Source organism: Chamaea fasciata, unplaced genomic scaffold, assembly GCF_029207755.1.
Source record: "Chamaea fasciata isolate MVZ Bird 193981 ecotype frontalis unplaced genomic scaffold, bChaFas1.0.hap1 SCAF_2, whole genome shotgun sequence".
Lineage (NCBI taxonomy): Eukaryota > Metazoa > Chordata > Aves > Passeriformes > Sylviidae > Chamaea > Chamaea fasciata.
This window is the reverse complement of record NW_027094087.1, coordinates 84,817,515-84,833,662: the sequence shown is the minus strand read 5'-3', so window position 1 is coordinate 84,833,662 and position 16,148 is coordinate 84,817,515. Positions and strand designations below refer to the sequence as shown.

General features: G+C 36.3%; 1 protein-coding gene across 1 annotated transcript in view; it reads right to left on the bottom strand.

Moving 5' to 3' along the window:
• The window catches only part of TMEM131 (transmembrane protein 131), a 93,695-nt gene that overhangs the window by 42,637 nt on the left and 34,910 nt on the right, over positions 1-16,148 (bottom strand). The window contains 5 exon segments of the mRNA XM_066176549.1: positions 1,081-1,161; positions 1,834-1,956; positions 2,833-2,949; positions 3,853-3,976; positions 13,751-13,819. Of these exon segments, the coding sequence (XP_066032646.1) occupies positions 1,081-1,161; positions 1,834-1,956; positions 2,833-2,949; positions 3,853-3,976; positions 13,751-13,819 (514 nt within the window).

Genomic DNA, 16,148 nt, shown 5'->3' with positions numbered 1-16,148 from the left:
TTTTTAAAAATGTTGTGATCTGTGTTAATATTTATTTCCTTGCAACATTTGTACCTAAAACTAAAATACTGCCATTTTAATGGACTTAAGTACTGTGATTATCCTTTGCAACTCACTTGGAAATACCCCCTTAAAGCAAATATAACTGTCACATTACTGTAATGATACACTTGAGCAAGAGACAAACTTAGGAGCCCAATGGCTCTGAGGTCTCCCCTAGACCAAAAACCAGTCATCAAAAAACCCAAATAATTCTAACTGAAAAGCAAAATACGTTTTGTATCTAGCTGGACATTACCAGTGGCGTGACGTACAGCATGGAGCCAAGAACTATACCTTCAGGATGCTTCTAAATTTTATTTTACTTAAAGATATCAGTATGTGTTACTTCAAACCAGATCTAATGAGCCAGACCACAAGTCCATCCAATCCACTACCTTGTCTCTAGCAGCAGACATGATGAGTAGGGAGTAGCTGCAGGGCATGCATGTAGGAATATTTTCCAGAATGGTTTCCAGCCACTCTCAACTCATGATCTAGGGATTTACTCCAGCTACACATCCTGCTGTTTTATTTAGTAGTCCATAATAGATTTATCTTCCCTATGTTTGTTCAGCTTCATTTTCAACCCATGTGTGCATTCATAGTAATTCGCAGGAAGGACTTTTTAAGTTAAAAAATCCCAGCACCACTAAAAAAAGCCAAGACAAATAAAAAACCCCTAGCTGACAAACTAAAGAGAAAAACATGTACACTTTTTCTTGTGGGTTAGATCCAGCTCACAGGCCTCCAGGACTGAAAGCTCAGGTAGCTGTCATTCATTCTAATGGGAATCATTTTATTCTTCACATTTCAAAACAGCACAGCTCAATCCATATGGCTTATCTTAATTAAACCTCTCATTCAACTCCTACTACCATAACATTAACAGACCCTGTTATTGTTTCCATTTTTATGGGGCATTTTAAATCATTGCATGACAAGACACAAAGTTAGTAAAAAAATCCCAAAGCCTAAGCTCATATCAAAATAAAACCTCCCAAGCAAGTACAATGAGTGCTGCAAGACATGGCTACTCACCCATAGCTTTCTTGTACCTCCCTGCTGACCTGTTGGAAGCTCTAAATGGAGATCACCTCCACTGGAATACACTTCTACCACCTGAGGTGGATAACAGGAAAAATGTTAGCATTCAACCTTAAAAGGATCCGGTTTACTTATCAGGTATTATCATGTGCAATGGCATAGGTTAGTGACTATTTGACCACTGGAATATCTTAAAAATTCACTTTAATGCTGATATAGCCATTTGCTAGTGCTACAGTCTATGTGCTTTCTAGAGCATTTTACTGTTTGGGAATCACTTAAAAGAACCAGAATTTGGTTAGGTAAAGACACCAATCCTGCCTGAACATAAGAATGTTTTCCCAAGATTACATACTGGGGTACACTGAAACACCACCTTATGCTGTGCAAACCAGAGAGAATGAAACTGAGAGGTATCACGGAATTAAAAGATCTGTTTGCTTGCTTCAGTATTCTTCCTAATTACCAGTAAGTTTAAATCTTTATTTTTCAGGAATTACAACCATATTAAAAGCTGAAATTTCACTGGAAAACCTCAGTTTAGGAAATTAAGAGACCTGTGACTATAATCTACAATGTCTAGAACTGATTTGCATTTGAGCAGAAAAAGAAATCTTATAATATGAAAGACATGACCTCAAATAGCTCTGAAGTTCAAACAGAATTTTAAGAAGTTTATTTTAAAATAAACAAAATTTCAGTTTAATACCATAAATGAGCATTTAATGATTTTTCTCTCAGGCTTACCTGCAGAGGTTCACTGTGAGGGTTATGGATATTTATTATAGGAGAGAAACTGCTATTTACAGGAACTCGGGCCCCAATAAATGGGCGCAATCGATAGGGGTTTGGAACTCCAATGCCAAACACCTGGTTGAGAAAAAGAAACACAAACTTAAGTAGCTGCATGTAATTGTTGCAGAGTCTAACATGCACACCCTCTTTAGCAATCCACCAAGAACTCTTTTTGATTAGTTTTATAGTATACTTGTAACCAAACCTTAAAAACCAGAATCATACTAAAGCTCTGAAACAAAGAAACTGGTTTAGTTTGCAGCTAAAGGCTATTCCTCATTTCTACTATTTACTTACACATATGCTGAAAAACATGCCATCAAAAAACCACCTTTTCTTCTGACACTCTGCAACAGAGTGTCAGATAGATCGATACAATTAAAGGTTAATGAAACATGAAATGTTCCTTTAATCATATCATTATGAAACTATCCACATTGGGAAGCATTTTTACTGTTGTCTGCAAAACATTGTCATGGTAAGAGTTATATTCTTTTGACAAGAGGATTTCTCTCATTTTTCACTTTTTGGTCTCTCCCATCAGTCTGAATTATCTTTCTGAATCTCCAGTAAGTAATTTTTTGCCAGCTTAATTAATAATATTGTCTTGCCACTGTATCAGATAAGTAAAGAGCTAAAGGATGAGCTAGATCCCTACAATGAGCCACTAAAATAACACATGCAAAAAAGGTAATGGGAGGATTTTAAACCCTATATAATTTCACTGATCTGGCTTACAGTACTGCCCTACTGATCTTAACAATGGTGTATCTGTATTACAACTAACAACAGGGATGGAAACTTCTTCAACAGGGTTGATGGGAAAAAAAAACCCAAACCAACAACCCACCACTATTGTGCAAGTATCCTTGGATGGTTAAGCACGCCATAATAGATACTGCTTTGCATGATTCATACTTCACTTTTCTGGAAAGTGTGTAATTCTCTTACCTGATAAGTAAATACCCCATGATTAGAAGTGTTAATAAATAAAGTGTTCTCTACATTTCCCACTACTCTTGCGAGGAAAACTACATCGAAGGATGTATTCCCTCCTGGAAGAATTTTCTGGAAAAAATAAAAGCAAGCCAACAGAGGGATAAGCAAAACTCTTTACTGAATAAATTGCATTATGCAGATGAACAATAGTTTTTGTGCTGCAGAAGATCCTCATGTGTTTTTTGTGGAATACTGATGTTAGAAAGACAACTGCAGATTTGGAAAGAAAAAGGTAGAACTTTCAAACAAATGAAATGTGCCACAAACTAATAAAAATAGGAATAATTTTAAACTATTAGCATGCAGGATCATATTTAATTGAATTTTTGCACTGAATTCTGAATTGAGTTCAGCTTATCACAAAAAGTATTTTAGACCAACAGTTCAAAGGTCACTGGAGAAATGCAACTGCTACAAGACTTCCATAAATGCAACAGGTTGCTTATTATAGACAGGTTTTCGGCATTTTTTCACCTTTACATGGCTCTTGCAAAGCCACAGGTCCTGCAGACAAAACTGAAACCAGAGGACTCTATCTGACACCAATGTGGTTAGGAGTTAACCCTGCTGACACCATGCTTTTGAATCTGCAAGTTCCTGTAACACAATTACTTACAGCTCTAAGTTCACTGGAGTGACTACTGCACACTAAAACCACTTGATGTGACCTAGAATATTCAGAAAATTCATAGGAACAGTCTGTTTCTGTAAGTGCTCTGAGGAAATGTACTTACTCCAGCAACAAAGGAGATCTGCTGTTAAACCATCTCTAATATACATTTCCAACGTACTCAGGACTTCTTGTGTTTCTGTGCTCAGTTCAAATTTACTCTGATATGAGATAAAGAACTGCAATATCTTAATACTTCTAGGTATGTAATTATTGCAGTAAGTCACTTTTTTAGAGAAGCTTCCATTCAGATTCAAGAGGAGGAAGAAAAGCTAATTTTGAGAAAGTAAAAGAAAACTTACCCTATTTTGGAAAAATGATGCATGAAAATGTGATGTTGTAGCAGATATTGATACTAATGTAATTGTTTCTTCTGAGCTAGGGTTATGTAGGTAAACTTTTTCCATTTTTGGCATTCCAACTGGCCTGTCAAAATAGAGAGAAAATATTTCCTAAGTGTCAGAAATCTAGACAATGAAGCATTGGACTCTTTTTCCCATTACACCAGATAGGAGCATAAAAGTGATGAACACTGACAACAGAGTTTTGCATTTAATGCTTTTTACAAGTAACGTATCTATCTTGGACCTATAAAAATATCTTAGTTAACATTTTTTCCATTATTTTATTGCTTATTTTCCTGAAAGTATACCTAATGTTGCATCATGCTCATGAAATTCTATTGTCAGATTTTCACTTCAGAATGAAAAGAAGCAAAATTTTCTATTCCTATGCTAGAACCTCTAAATAATTATCTTAAGACAGGGTGTACACAGCAACTGAAAATAAACAGAACACACCCTAGACAAAAGTCTAAATGCCAATTTTTTTCCATGACAGATTATAAGTAGTCTTACCCAGAGCCCAGAATTTTTCTGGTATTATATTTTATAATGTGCTCTATAGAATTAAATACGCAGACACGTACAGCAACAACCATTTTATTTCTATATTGTATTTGAATTCATACCTTAAGTAAAAATATAAATGCTTGAAATAAATTCTAGAATTTAGGAACCCTAAAACATGGAAGTCACACAGTCAAACGACTGCACAGTTTTTCAGTAACAAGCATGCCAACAAACTTATTTGACACCAGATTTTGGCTAGTTTCTTTTGCTTACAGCAGCTGAGGTGACAATAGATGCTCCAGTTTCAGCAATTATTTTTCAGACTTTACTCTCTCTTCAGAATTTTTTCATGCCTTTTAACTTATACATGTTAAGTATCAGCACCAAAGCACAAATAAAGCATGCAGTTTACAGATTAAAAATTGCTGTATTTTGAATTCTGGATTTCAAAATAGTTAACTCTTAACTTTCAGGCTACATGTAGCCCATGTAGCACCCTCTCCCATGTCACTTGCTCTACACACTGCAAGGACACCATAACCACTGATAAGAATTACTACCTGTGGTACCTGCAGTGATGATGACAGAAACAGGCAGCTGTTCTGCCACCCTCAATTAACCTTAACAGACCAAATTAATATGTGCTATTGCAGTCACAGTTTTTCAGCTTAGAGGGGGGTGTGGAATATATCTCAACAGATGAGGCAATTTAACTTCGTTGTAAATTAAAGGTCCATTGCATGGACTATTTAGTGACAATAAACAAACTATGCTTTAATTTACAAACTTACTACCTCCTACACATGAAACATGGGCGAAAGAAGCAGATGCTAAAGACCATGTTACTAATTCAAAGGCACAATTGCTAACCACCAATAAATGACATTGTCACTAACAAAAACATCTCTGCAGTCTGCCACTGTAAAACTCTTCTCTGTTTGCGCAGTTCACCTAATTTCATGTTGCCATTAGCAAACACTTGTTCTTGATCCTTCTTTCACTGTCAAAAAATCTCTTTGACTTCTCTAACTTCACCAGTTACAAAGACCACAATTTCTCATGCCTTTCAAAACCTGTACAAAACAAAACATGCGGGTTAAGCCCTAACAGAAAAAGTTTTCCTCTCTTGCTAGCATACATGGGGATATCAGAAAAGGAAATTGTTTATCAGCTGTAACATTTTGCATTAACTACTGTAACTGCTACACTGTTGATCAATGGAATTAAACAATAAACCTATGTACCTGTTTTTCTTTCACTAGGAAAAAGCTTACCAGACCAGAGGAATCCAAGTGAGCGCCATCCCTCCAAGTTTCCTCATCTCTACCCCCATCCCCACCAAAAATCCCACCATAAAAACATACATGTACATACGTCCTCACAACCAAGAGGAATGTCTGCTGAGAGGGAGTTACCCAGCACCCCCCGAATTATGAACCCACTGCTTCAAACACTCTTTCACCGACATCACTACAGATGGCCTTGCATGTTTTATCTGCTTGGTAACTATGCAAAGCAGAAGCTTCTATACCAGTCAACATTTTTGCAGCAAATTTCTTGTTTAGACAAAGTGGTCAAGCCTTAAAGCAGTACTCTGATTCTACCAACACCAAAACTTTTTTTAAGAAGGGGAAGATATAAAACAGTCAATCTCCTCCAACACTGAAGAAAGCTCTTGCAGCTTGAGGATCAGCTGCCTGTTCCCTAGTTCTCAGTACAATTTTTCAGTCTCATGGAACACGTGTTCCCAGTGCCTCACTGCAACTACTTTGTTTGCCACAGTGCAGTTTTTGGGTACTTCTTTTCCCCAAAGCACTTTCAGCAGCTCATCCTGAAGGGGAAATCATCCTCCTAACTCTGTAACAAAGCACTCCAATCAACTCTTCATGTGAGGACTTAGCAGCAAAAACTAGAATCAAACCAAACAGCTCCTTCCAACCACAACAGCAAGAAGAGAGAGATGAGTAGATTTTAAACACTGTACTACATGTGAGCAAATGACATGACTAATATATCATCTGTGGTCTCTAAAGAGAAACAGTTATGTACTGAAAACTGAATATCAGAGTTGACTTCAGTGACACCTATGATGCATCATGTGTGAAACATCACAAAGCCAAGAAAATTATCTTGAATGAACTGGCAATAACAAAGCACCAGTCTGCTCATGTCAGAAAGGTAGTCTGCAAATAAAACTCATAAGTCAGGAAATATTTCAAATATCAACAATCTTTAAGACCTTCATGCTTTTCCAGTTCTGAAAAGAAGAGCCTATACATCTGTTTGAGAGGCTCAAGTCGATAAAAACAAACTGGTAGGGAAACAGCCATCACCAACACCATAGCTCAATAATTTCATATTGCAGACTCAATCACCACAGTATAATTATGGGTATCAAAGCCACTAAAAAGGAATTCTGAAGTTAGGACTTTTAGTTTACTCTTTTGTTGATCATTCTGATTTTGAAACAGTGAGTCTGGTATTACATTTGGCTTTATAGAGATACAGCTTTCCTTATACTCTTTAAGTGTGTTACCCAAATATACAGAATTAGGATCTCATAAACCTCACCTGTTTTTTCTGACATCAGACATGGTAAAATCCGGGTAGGGCAATGTGCACCAGACACCTCTAATGAACCTGCATCCCAAGCAATAATCTCTTAATAAGGGATGCTCTCCAAGCTGCAGATTATCAAACCACAATGATCTGCACAAGTATGGTTCTGGCTGATGCCAAATTTTAGAGCAGAATTTCCCAAAGCAGTCACAGCTAGCATTTTTCATTGTGAGAAGCTGGTAGAGACACAGACCTTCAGGCAAACATGAAATACCAAAACATGTAATATTTTGCCCCTGATCCTTTGTCCCTGCATAATGCTAGGTCAACCTACACTGATTTAAAAACTGATACCATAACCTAGATGAGAAGATGCTAATTAACAAGGGTGAGGTGCCTGGTGAAATGGGTAAAGCAGCCTGTGTTAATGTTCTTTACTGCTGCAGCTCAACTCTTTCCAAAGTCTGAGTTAGTACCTGCAGTGTATTGTAAGCATGTCCTTGTAATGGAATTCATTGCTGTTCCAGTGATCAAAAGGTAGAATATTTTAACAATTGAAATCAGCTCTTGCAAATTTGGGGGAGATGAGCCCTTGAGTGATTGGCCCAAAATTGACTTGCAAAAACATGTAGCTACTCATTACGAAGTAAAAACAAAATGAGAAAATTCCCTCCTAAAAGAGCAATTGATTTTTTTTCTTACTGCATATAGTTTAAGCACCTCTGTAACATGCTCACTTGATTTATGAGAACTGATACAAATCTATTACTGAAAAGCAAAAGATATGAATTCAGCAGATACATTCTTCCTCTTCCATCTCTTATTCTTTCTAATGAGAGTGGAGAGAGAAATGAAGTCAATCAAAAGCTTCCTAGATACATTTTGAAATGCTGGGAACATAGGTAAATATACTCAATATTTAATTCTGGTAAATTCCTCATGTATTTGAGAATTTGACAGGTTTTCCTCCACATATTTTTTTTCATTTAGCATCTTTGGCAACTGCGGAAACAATTGCAAAACCAGTTGTCACGCAACATATCGTAAGCGTCACAAGGGTTAAATCAGATCCTGTCATACAGTATCCTATCAGACAGGACTGAATAACAGATGCCTAGAAGGCAGAAGTGTAATGTGGAAAGCATACAAAGTCAGGTGCCCTGGACACCCTCCTAGGCTCTGGAACTTCCTGAACCAATGAAGATGGTTCTCCAGTCAGAAGACCAGAATGAGCAAGCTCCAACAATAAGAACTTGGGCGTTGACTTGTAAGGTATCCAACTACTTTTAATTAAAAGAAACAAAATGAGCTGGTCTTACAAGGTTACCTCTAGAGACTGAAAGAGAATGCCTTTTGTGCCCCATTCAGAAGAAAATGCTAGTTTCCTTGGACAAAGGAAGCCTGCATCATGTACAAAACTAGAGAATTAGTGAGTAGATTCTCGCTAATTTAGATTCTTCCTGCTTCACACAAAACTGGTTGAGTGATACAGGCAAGTGGCTTCCTTACCTGAAGTTAAGAGTAGTTGAAGCACATACATTTGCATTCTCAAACATGTTTCCAACTCCGAAAAGCAAAAGAAAACAGATGGGTTTTGGTTTTGTACATGTGCTAACCTATAAATTGGTTGTCTCTTAGCTTCCAGATTTCACTGACTTTTAACAGAGAAAGTTCTTTGATATTAGACTTGACAAAAAGTTGGCGTCAGTGTAACATACTAAACTGGACAAGTGCCCCATTTTAAGCTAGGAATCTAACTTAGATTCCATACAACAAAATCACACCTTTTCCAAACAGTTATCAAAACCACATATAGAAGTAGTAGAGTTTATCCAACCATGTCACCAAGCGTGATTGGAATGAATCTAGGAGTGTAATGAACTTTCACCAGCATTGTGCAGTCTAGCATGATATATGAACAAAACCTGAGGCAGATCTGGATGAAATGTCAATTTACTGTCAAAAATTTCTCACATTCAACAAACTCCAAGGGAAATGAAGTTTCCTTTAGGAACATTTCTTTAAAATTCCAACAGTCTCAAACTCTCACACACTAGAAGTGTATCAAATGTACTGTGTAAACATTTGGAGGTACATTACAGACAACTTACTTTTAAGTAAATGTACTTAATATGTAGGAAAAATAACAGCCTGAATAAATTCTCTAGTTGCTAAAATTCTTCACTGTTTTTTGTATAAGGGAGTAGAGTTCTTGAAGAAAACCAACTATTTTGCTAAACCTACATCAGCCTTATGTTACTTGAAGTAACTCCCATGGCTTTAAGGATATTTATATCTACTGTATATCTAGTACATGCAAACACTTCATCTATAGCTCAGGAAAACTTCCAATAGCTAAATTGTTAACAATATAATTTCTCCATTCTCTTACCATGCTAATCCTCCCCTAAGTTTTACAGCAGCCAAGCCTCACAAGGGTGTAAATCAGTTTACACTGCAGTACAGCACATTCATGATACGCCTTGACTTTCTAAATGCTCTCTTTTCATTTGTATCTTGTTCTTAATTCATGTAATTCCAAGTGCAACTGTAGGCAGTGCAGTCTAGATTCAACGGGAGATATATTAAGACAGGTTTAAGATAGGCTTCATTCTCCATATTTTTCCCATTCTGACACTATCCTGTTCTTAAAGTAAAGCATGTCCCTTACGTTAGAGTAACATAAGGTCTCCACACCTGCATGGTCTCAGTATTTGAACATTGCCAAACAACTGCTTTCAGGCCCAGCTTAGGCTCTCACAGAATATCCTGCCAAATACTAGAGCTCAAAAACAAGAAAAACAAAAACATTACAAAAGTTCCCTAATCAAAACACTTCAAAGGAAATGCAAAATGAGATTATCAATATAAAACTGAAATAAAGAACCTCAGAATACTGCCAATGAGAAAATTTTGTCTGAGAATGGGACCTTGCTCAAATTGAGTGAAGCAAGAACCTCCTTCACCAGAAAAGAATATGATGATGGAGGATTAAAATATTACTGTAACCAAAAGTATAATTTCATACATTACCAATCATTTCTGTGAAACAGGATGTCAACTTCATCTAAAAGAACTGCACATTAAAAAAAAAATTGATAAGCAGTCTAGCTTATATTTTATATCCTAAAATACTCAATAGACAAGTGCTCCATTATCAAAAGGTACCTCTATCAAAAAATTTAGTTGAAGAACTTAAACTTCACTTTTGATACTGTCAGAGCTGAATTAACAGAGATGAAGGCAATGTACTGAGATCTATGAAGATCCATATTCTCCCACAAAGTAGGTGCAAGAACTGAATAGAAACTGCCCTGTAAAAGTATTCTTCAGCCTTTACCCCAGGTGGCCATCTGTAAGACCTCTAATATGAAGACCTGTCTTAAACACAGAAAGTCATATAGATAATGACTGTTTTGCCAGAATAGCCTCTGAGCAACCAACTCCCAAAGCTACAGAGAATAACATAATGATTACTGTTTGTAGGCTAGAACACCTCAGTTATTACCATTTAACAATAGGGGGGAGTAACAGTTTAAAAGAGAATTCAAGTAACAGAATGCTGGTAAAAAAAAAAAAAACAGCTAGTTGTGGAACTGGCTTCAGGTGGAAGGTTTTTTTCTTGCTTTCTTTAAAGCCCTGAATCTCCAATACTCAAGATACTGCAGAATTTGTTCCAGAAAAACACTGGCATTGCTTCAGAAACACAAGAAAGAGGCTTACACATTAAATAACCAAATGAGTACTCCACACTTAGTCCAAGTAGTCCCCTGGCACAGTGATATGGGAGAACCTGCCTCAGTTCTATCCCATTCCCAGAGGCTTAATGTATACAGAGAACATTTGGTATCTCTTCAAGTGAGCTAAAGATTTGCATATCCTTTTGCATATCCTAACATACAGCTTGCATTTCTTTTGATAAGTGTGAGATTACCCGGACTACCTTCAAAGTGGTAGAATTTGGTAGTGTTTATTTTATATTAAAACAGCATTTAAAAACCTTCCAGCTGTTATAAACCAGAAGTAGAAGGCCATTTTAATCTCATCTCCAGGTGAAATACAGGAAGTGTGTCTACAGCACATATTTATCAACTTAATACTGGTTTTGATTTTCTGAGATCCTTTGATAAAGTAACTTTTATTAACTGCTTTTATTCCTGCTTAAGTTGGCATGTTTTTGAAACATCTGATTAAACCCACACACTCTTAGCAGACCAAAAATGTCACAGGAAGAATGGCTTGACTTACAACTGAAAATAAATTATTAGATCTTTCTTTAGCCTAAGTATGATACATGTTGATAGCTCAGCATAAACACGAACTTGGAACAAGTTTGCTCTACTAAATGCTACATGCTACCTATTAACAAAACACCCTTTGGGTACAGTACTTATTCAGAAACTAAACATGCATTTTATGCCTTTTCTAAAATCCATTATTAACAAAGACAGAAAAGTCAGAATTTGAATGTGAAAACCATGTCTGTTTCAAAAGGCAAAAACTCAAAAGCTTAAATCTGCATTAACTGACTTCCAAGGTGCTTGGCACCTGCAGCTTCTTCCCACCATAAGGCTAAGTTACTCAGCATTTCTCAGAGTTGGGTCACAGATTTTAAACTAAACTTTGGGGTTCCATATCTAAACCTTTTCTAAATCTGCTTTTGGCAACTTAAGTTTTAATAAATCAGAAGAGGATTTCTGCCTGAGACTATAAGTTAAATGACAGGAGATAAATTAATAATATACAGTTACCAAAAAACCCACACAAACCAAAGAAGGAACACATAATGAACCAAGATCTAATAACCACGTTCCTTATTTTAATTGGCAGAAGGCAGCACTCCCACAGTGCAGTTCACATGTATTGTACAGAGCCATTCCCAAGTAAGAGATTTGTGCTACTTTTAATACTGTATTTGATCTATACCATTTCTTCGGTGCTTTCAGCTTTGACAAGAACAGCTTATGTAAAAAGTCAAAATATAATGAAGAGTGACTAAAAGTATTCATGGTACTGTCTTGGATCTTCTTGCAGCAAGGGGGAAAATATCATCTTTGGAAATCCACAAAGCAAAAAAGCACGTGTAGCTTTCTTCAGAGCATAAGCATGTAAACTCTAGACAACCTTTAAAAATATGTCAGAGAACATCATATTTATTCATAGTAGAAAAAGGTGCATAAAATATATTCCCAATACCCAAGTCTGGAATTACTACCAACTGAAAATTTTTACAATTTTTAGAAGAAAATAACTTAAATCAATAGATAAGCTTAGCAGAGCTCTGACAAAAAGCACACTGCTCTCTACAAGTTTGAATTCATACTGCACTCACCAAAATAATTTATTAACTATAACCTAATTTTCTTGTAGCAGAGATGCAGTAGAGTAGAGCTTACCACTAGATATTTTGTTATTCAGTTTAGAAACCCAATATTCTCTTCCCTAGGATCGCTTACTGACATTAGGAAGAAAAACAACAAAATCACACAACATCAAAAGCTAAAAGAAATTTTGAAGGAAAAAGAGGGGGCAGAGTGACTTACACTGCCTTTAATTAGAAGTAAAGCCACAATTTTGTTAGACAGTATAAGTAAGTTCTGTGAAATGAGGCATTTTCATACAGCTTTGTTATTTAGTGACACTTACATTGGGTTTTTTTGTATAGAGGTGATTGCTGGAAAACTAGTCTGTGCAAACAACACACAGTTATGGCTTCTCTTCTTTCAGAAAGACATAAGTATACACCATGCCAATACACAAGAGCTTCCTTGCACAACTCTGTATCCACCACATTGTAAACAATCTTCACAAAAAAAAAAAAAAAAAGTACTATATTTTTAGTAATAATCTATGCCTTATCTGTAAATGAAACACTTTCATCCAGAAGCAGTACTGGTTGAGAATGGGGGAAGGAATGCTAAGGCACACCTGGGCTGTTTTCATTCTTCCAGGCTGAACTGGTAACAAAATGTTTGAAATGCCTTCACTGCAGTTTACATTGGTCTAAGTATCAATCATGCACAGAGGCTCCATGAACAGCTACTCCAGAATCACTTTTCACTGTTGGGAAAAAAGGGACTGGTGCTACCCATACACAGTAACCAGTTCATGGTAAAACAAGTTAAGACTGAAGTAGTTCTCAGAGGACCTAACAGACACACTGATGAAATGTTTCATTTCCTTCCTTCTCCCTTTTTTTAAAAATGGAAACAGCAATCAGATGCAAGGTAGAGAACATGGAGCTAAGCTCCTGAAGGCTATTTGCTCTCTTGAGGCTGTATTATCACAACTCAGCATTACTGTTCTAATAATTGCAGATCCACGGTCAGTTTTTTTGCCACTAAAGCAATAGTAGAACTGATACACTAGGGTACACGCTCCCTGACATGGGTTATATTGAAGTAGAAAGGTAATCTCACCACAAAACATTACCTTCTAGACCTAAAACTGTCCACTCTGCACAGCACCTGTACAAGTACCTAAAAAGTACAAGTACCTACATCATGAAAACCACAGCAACTGACAGGTTGCTACATCATGCTTAAGACTGAGTACAGCAGCCCTCTGAAGGCTAATTACACTTACAATCTATTAATGCAATCTATGTATTATACAACCTTCTCTATCAGCTTTATATGCTGTTCCTATTCATTTTCTGGGTTTTTGCTTGTTGTTTGTTTTTTGCAGTGGATGGAGCGGTTTTGTTTTGTTCTGGTTTTTGTGTTTGGTTGATTTTTTTGTTTTGTTTAAATTTGCATAACTAAACAGATCAAAAGACTTTTCAACTTACTGTTCATGGAAGTCCAGCATTGGTGGCTCAAACCGGAGAGGTCGGCAATTTCCCCGATACAGGGATACACTGCAAGAAAAATTGAAATGCTGTAAAAGATACTATTAAATGACACATTTTTGCTCCCTTCCCATCTCAAATACCCCTTTCTTAGTAAAACATTGATTAATACTAATAAAGCAACTAATTCAAAAGAAGAAACAAACAAAACAAACTTGTCCAGTCAGTATACCATATTTTTACAACATGATTATGTGGTGTCTCCAAGAAAGATTATGCAAGAGCACATACCTTGAAAATGGACATAACTGCAGTGTGAACCTCTCCTTTATATAACGATCGCTGAGTGAAACAACACACTAAATAGGTTTACATCATCTTTCATAGCAATGTCTAAACGTTGCTACCAAAGATGTTTTGGATATTGTCCAATGCGTAGCAGTAATTTACATACACATCCTGAGTTTCTCCAGCTACTAGTGTACTAGTAAACATAAACATAACAATGTACTAGTAAACATAAACAATCTTGAATGCATTTGAAGGTACTGAGGCCACATGTAAGAAAACACCCAACACTGTTCCAAACTTGCAATATCCAGGAGACAACGACTCTACCCTGGAAACATTCCTTAGCTTTGCCTATACTAACCTCCCCCTGGAAACTCTTTAGGAGAATTCTAGTAGATGAAGACCAAAACTTAAATAGCACGCTAACAATCCAGCAGTAAAGTCAACAAAGTACCTGGAAGTATTCTCTGCTACTAGTTTATTAGTACAGTTATATAGAGCACAATAGTTAACCCACAACAAAAATTAGAAGTAAAAAATACAAAGTAGTTTCACTGACCAAAACATTTCTTATTATTCAGAATGATGTGATTGTGACCACAGTTAAGCATCTTTGTAATTGTAACACTTTAATTAAGCTGAGTAAAAATCCTATTCATACAAAAAACAAAAGACGGATACAACAACATAAAAAAAAAATGGGAACACTAAGGAATAGAAGAAAATCAATGATCCCTAAATAGCAAGACCAACAGCTTTTTTTTTTTCTTCAAATGCTTTTTTTTTTTCTGATATTAAAACAGCATTACTATTTTAGATCCTTGTTTACTGACTTTGTATCAACCCTAGATGCTGAGCTGCAGCCAGTTGTCCTGGGTAAGGAAAGCTACACCACAAACCCAGTTCTACCCAGAACTATGCAGCTCTGCCTCAACAGGAGGAGCAGCCAGGAAATGGCACACACACATGTGGCTTGTCTTATGAAAGCTGAGGCCTTGAGCAAAGATCAGTCCAATTCCATCCAGTGCAATTCCAGGAAAACTAATTATTGATCAAATTCAGATGTCTTTCCATATTCCGGGACCACTTCAACAAGGAAGCTATTTACAGGAGTAAAAGTTTAAGAATAAGCTAGGAAATATTAATTAATTAATTAATCCTTTAATCAAAATCAAATCAAAAGCTTTTTAAATAAAATTACAATGTCTCAATGACTCACTCTAAAACTCTGTGACTGAATCTTCACACTTCAAGTATAATTCACAGCATGCTAATCAATTTCCAGCACTCTGTGTTTGGATGTTAAAGCATCTTCAGTGCTCCAGAGCCTAGTCACTAAAAATAGCTTTGTCCACATAAAAGTAATAAAACATTATCAGGACAGAAGTGGGCTTAGTACATCCAGGCAGCCTTAGTATGGCCTTAAATATGTGTGTGTGTGTGTGTGTGTGCACATGTGCCATGTGTGTGCAGACTGCCCTACAACAGAAGTGAAAATACAAGATGACACCAATAGGAAAAACTGTATTCAGGTTTACAAAACAACTTAAAATTCTTGCTACTATTAAGTGCAGCTGTGACACATTACAGTTGTCAAATAACAGAGTGCTTGGGTACATCTTCTCAGGCTAAAGTCAAACCTCAAACTGTACAACAAATGCTCAACAAAATGAAGTTTACAGAGACACTGGATGTAGGAGAATACAACTGGAAAAACTATACAAGCAGTTGTGTTTCATAAGGATAAAACAAGTGACTAATATGTCTTCAGAGTTTACAATCTAATTTTAAAAAACATTTAGAGTGCATTTCTAAATGAAAAAGGTCAAATAGCTCCATTGTCAAGGTAACGCTAAACAGAAACCACTCAAAGTGGTCTTCAAAATAATTCTGTCCATTTCTTCCAAAATTAAAACTTTGAACAGTTAGACAGCACCTCTTTTGTATTGGTAATTATTGGTAGAATGACATATCGATTCCTTTTATGGAAAAATACTAAAAATATTGACAATATTTACAAAAGTGATAATTAATATCTTTATTTCAAATGCATTGAAAGCACTGTCAAGAGTAACTTGGCCTAACTTGAACAATCATGACATACTCA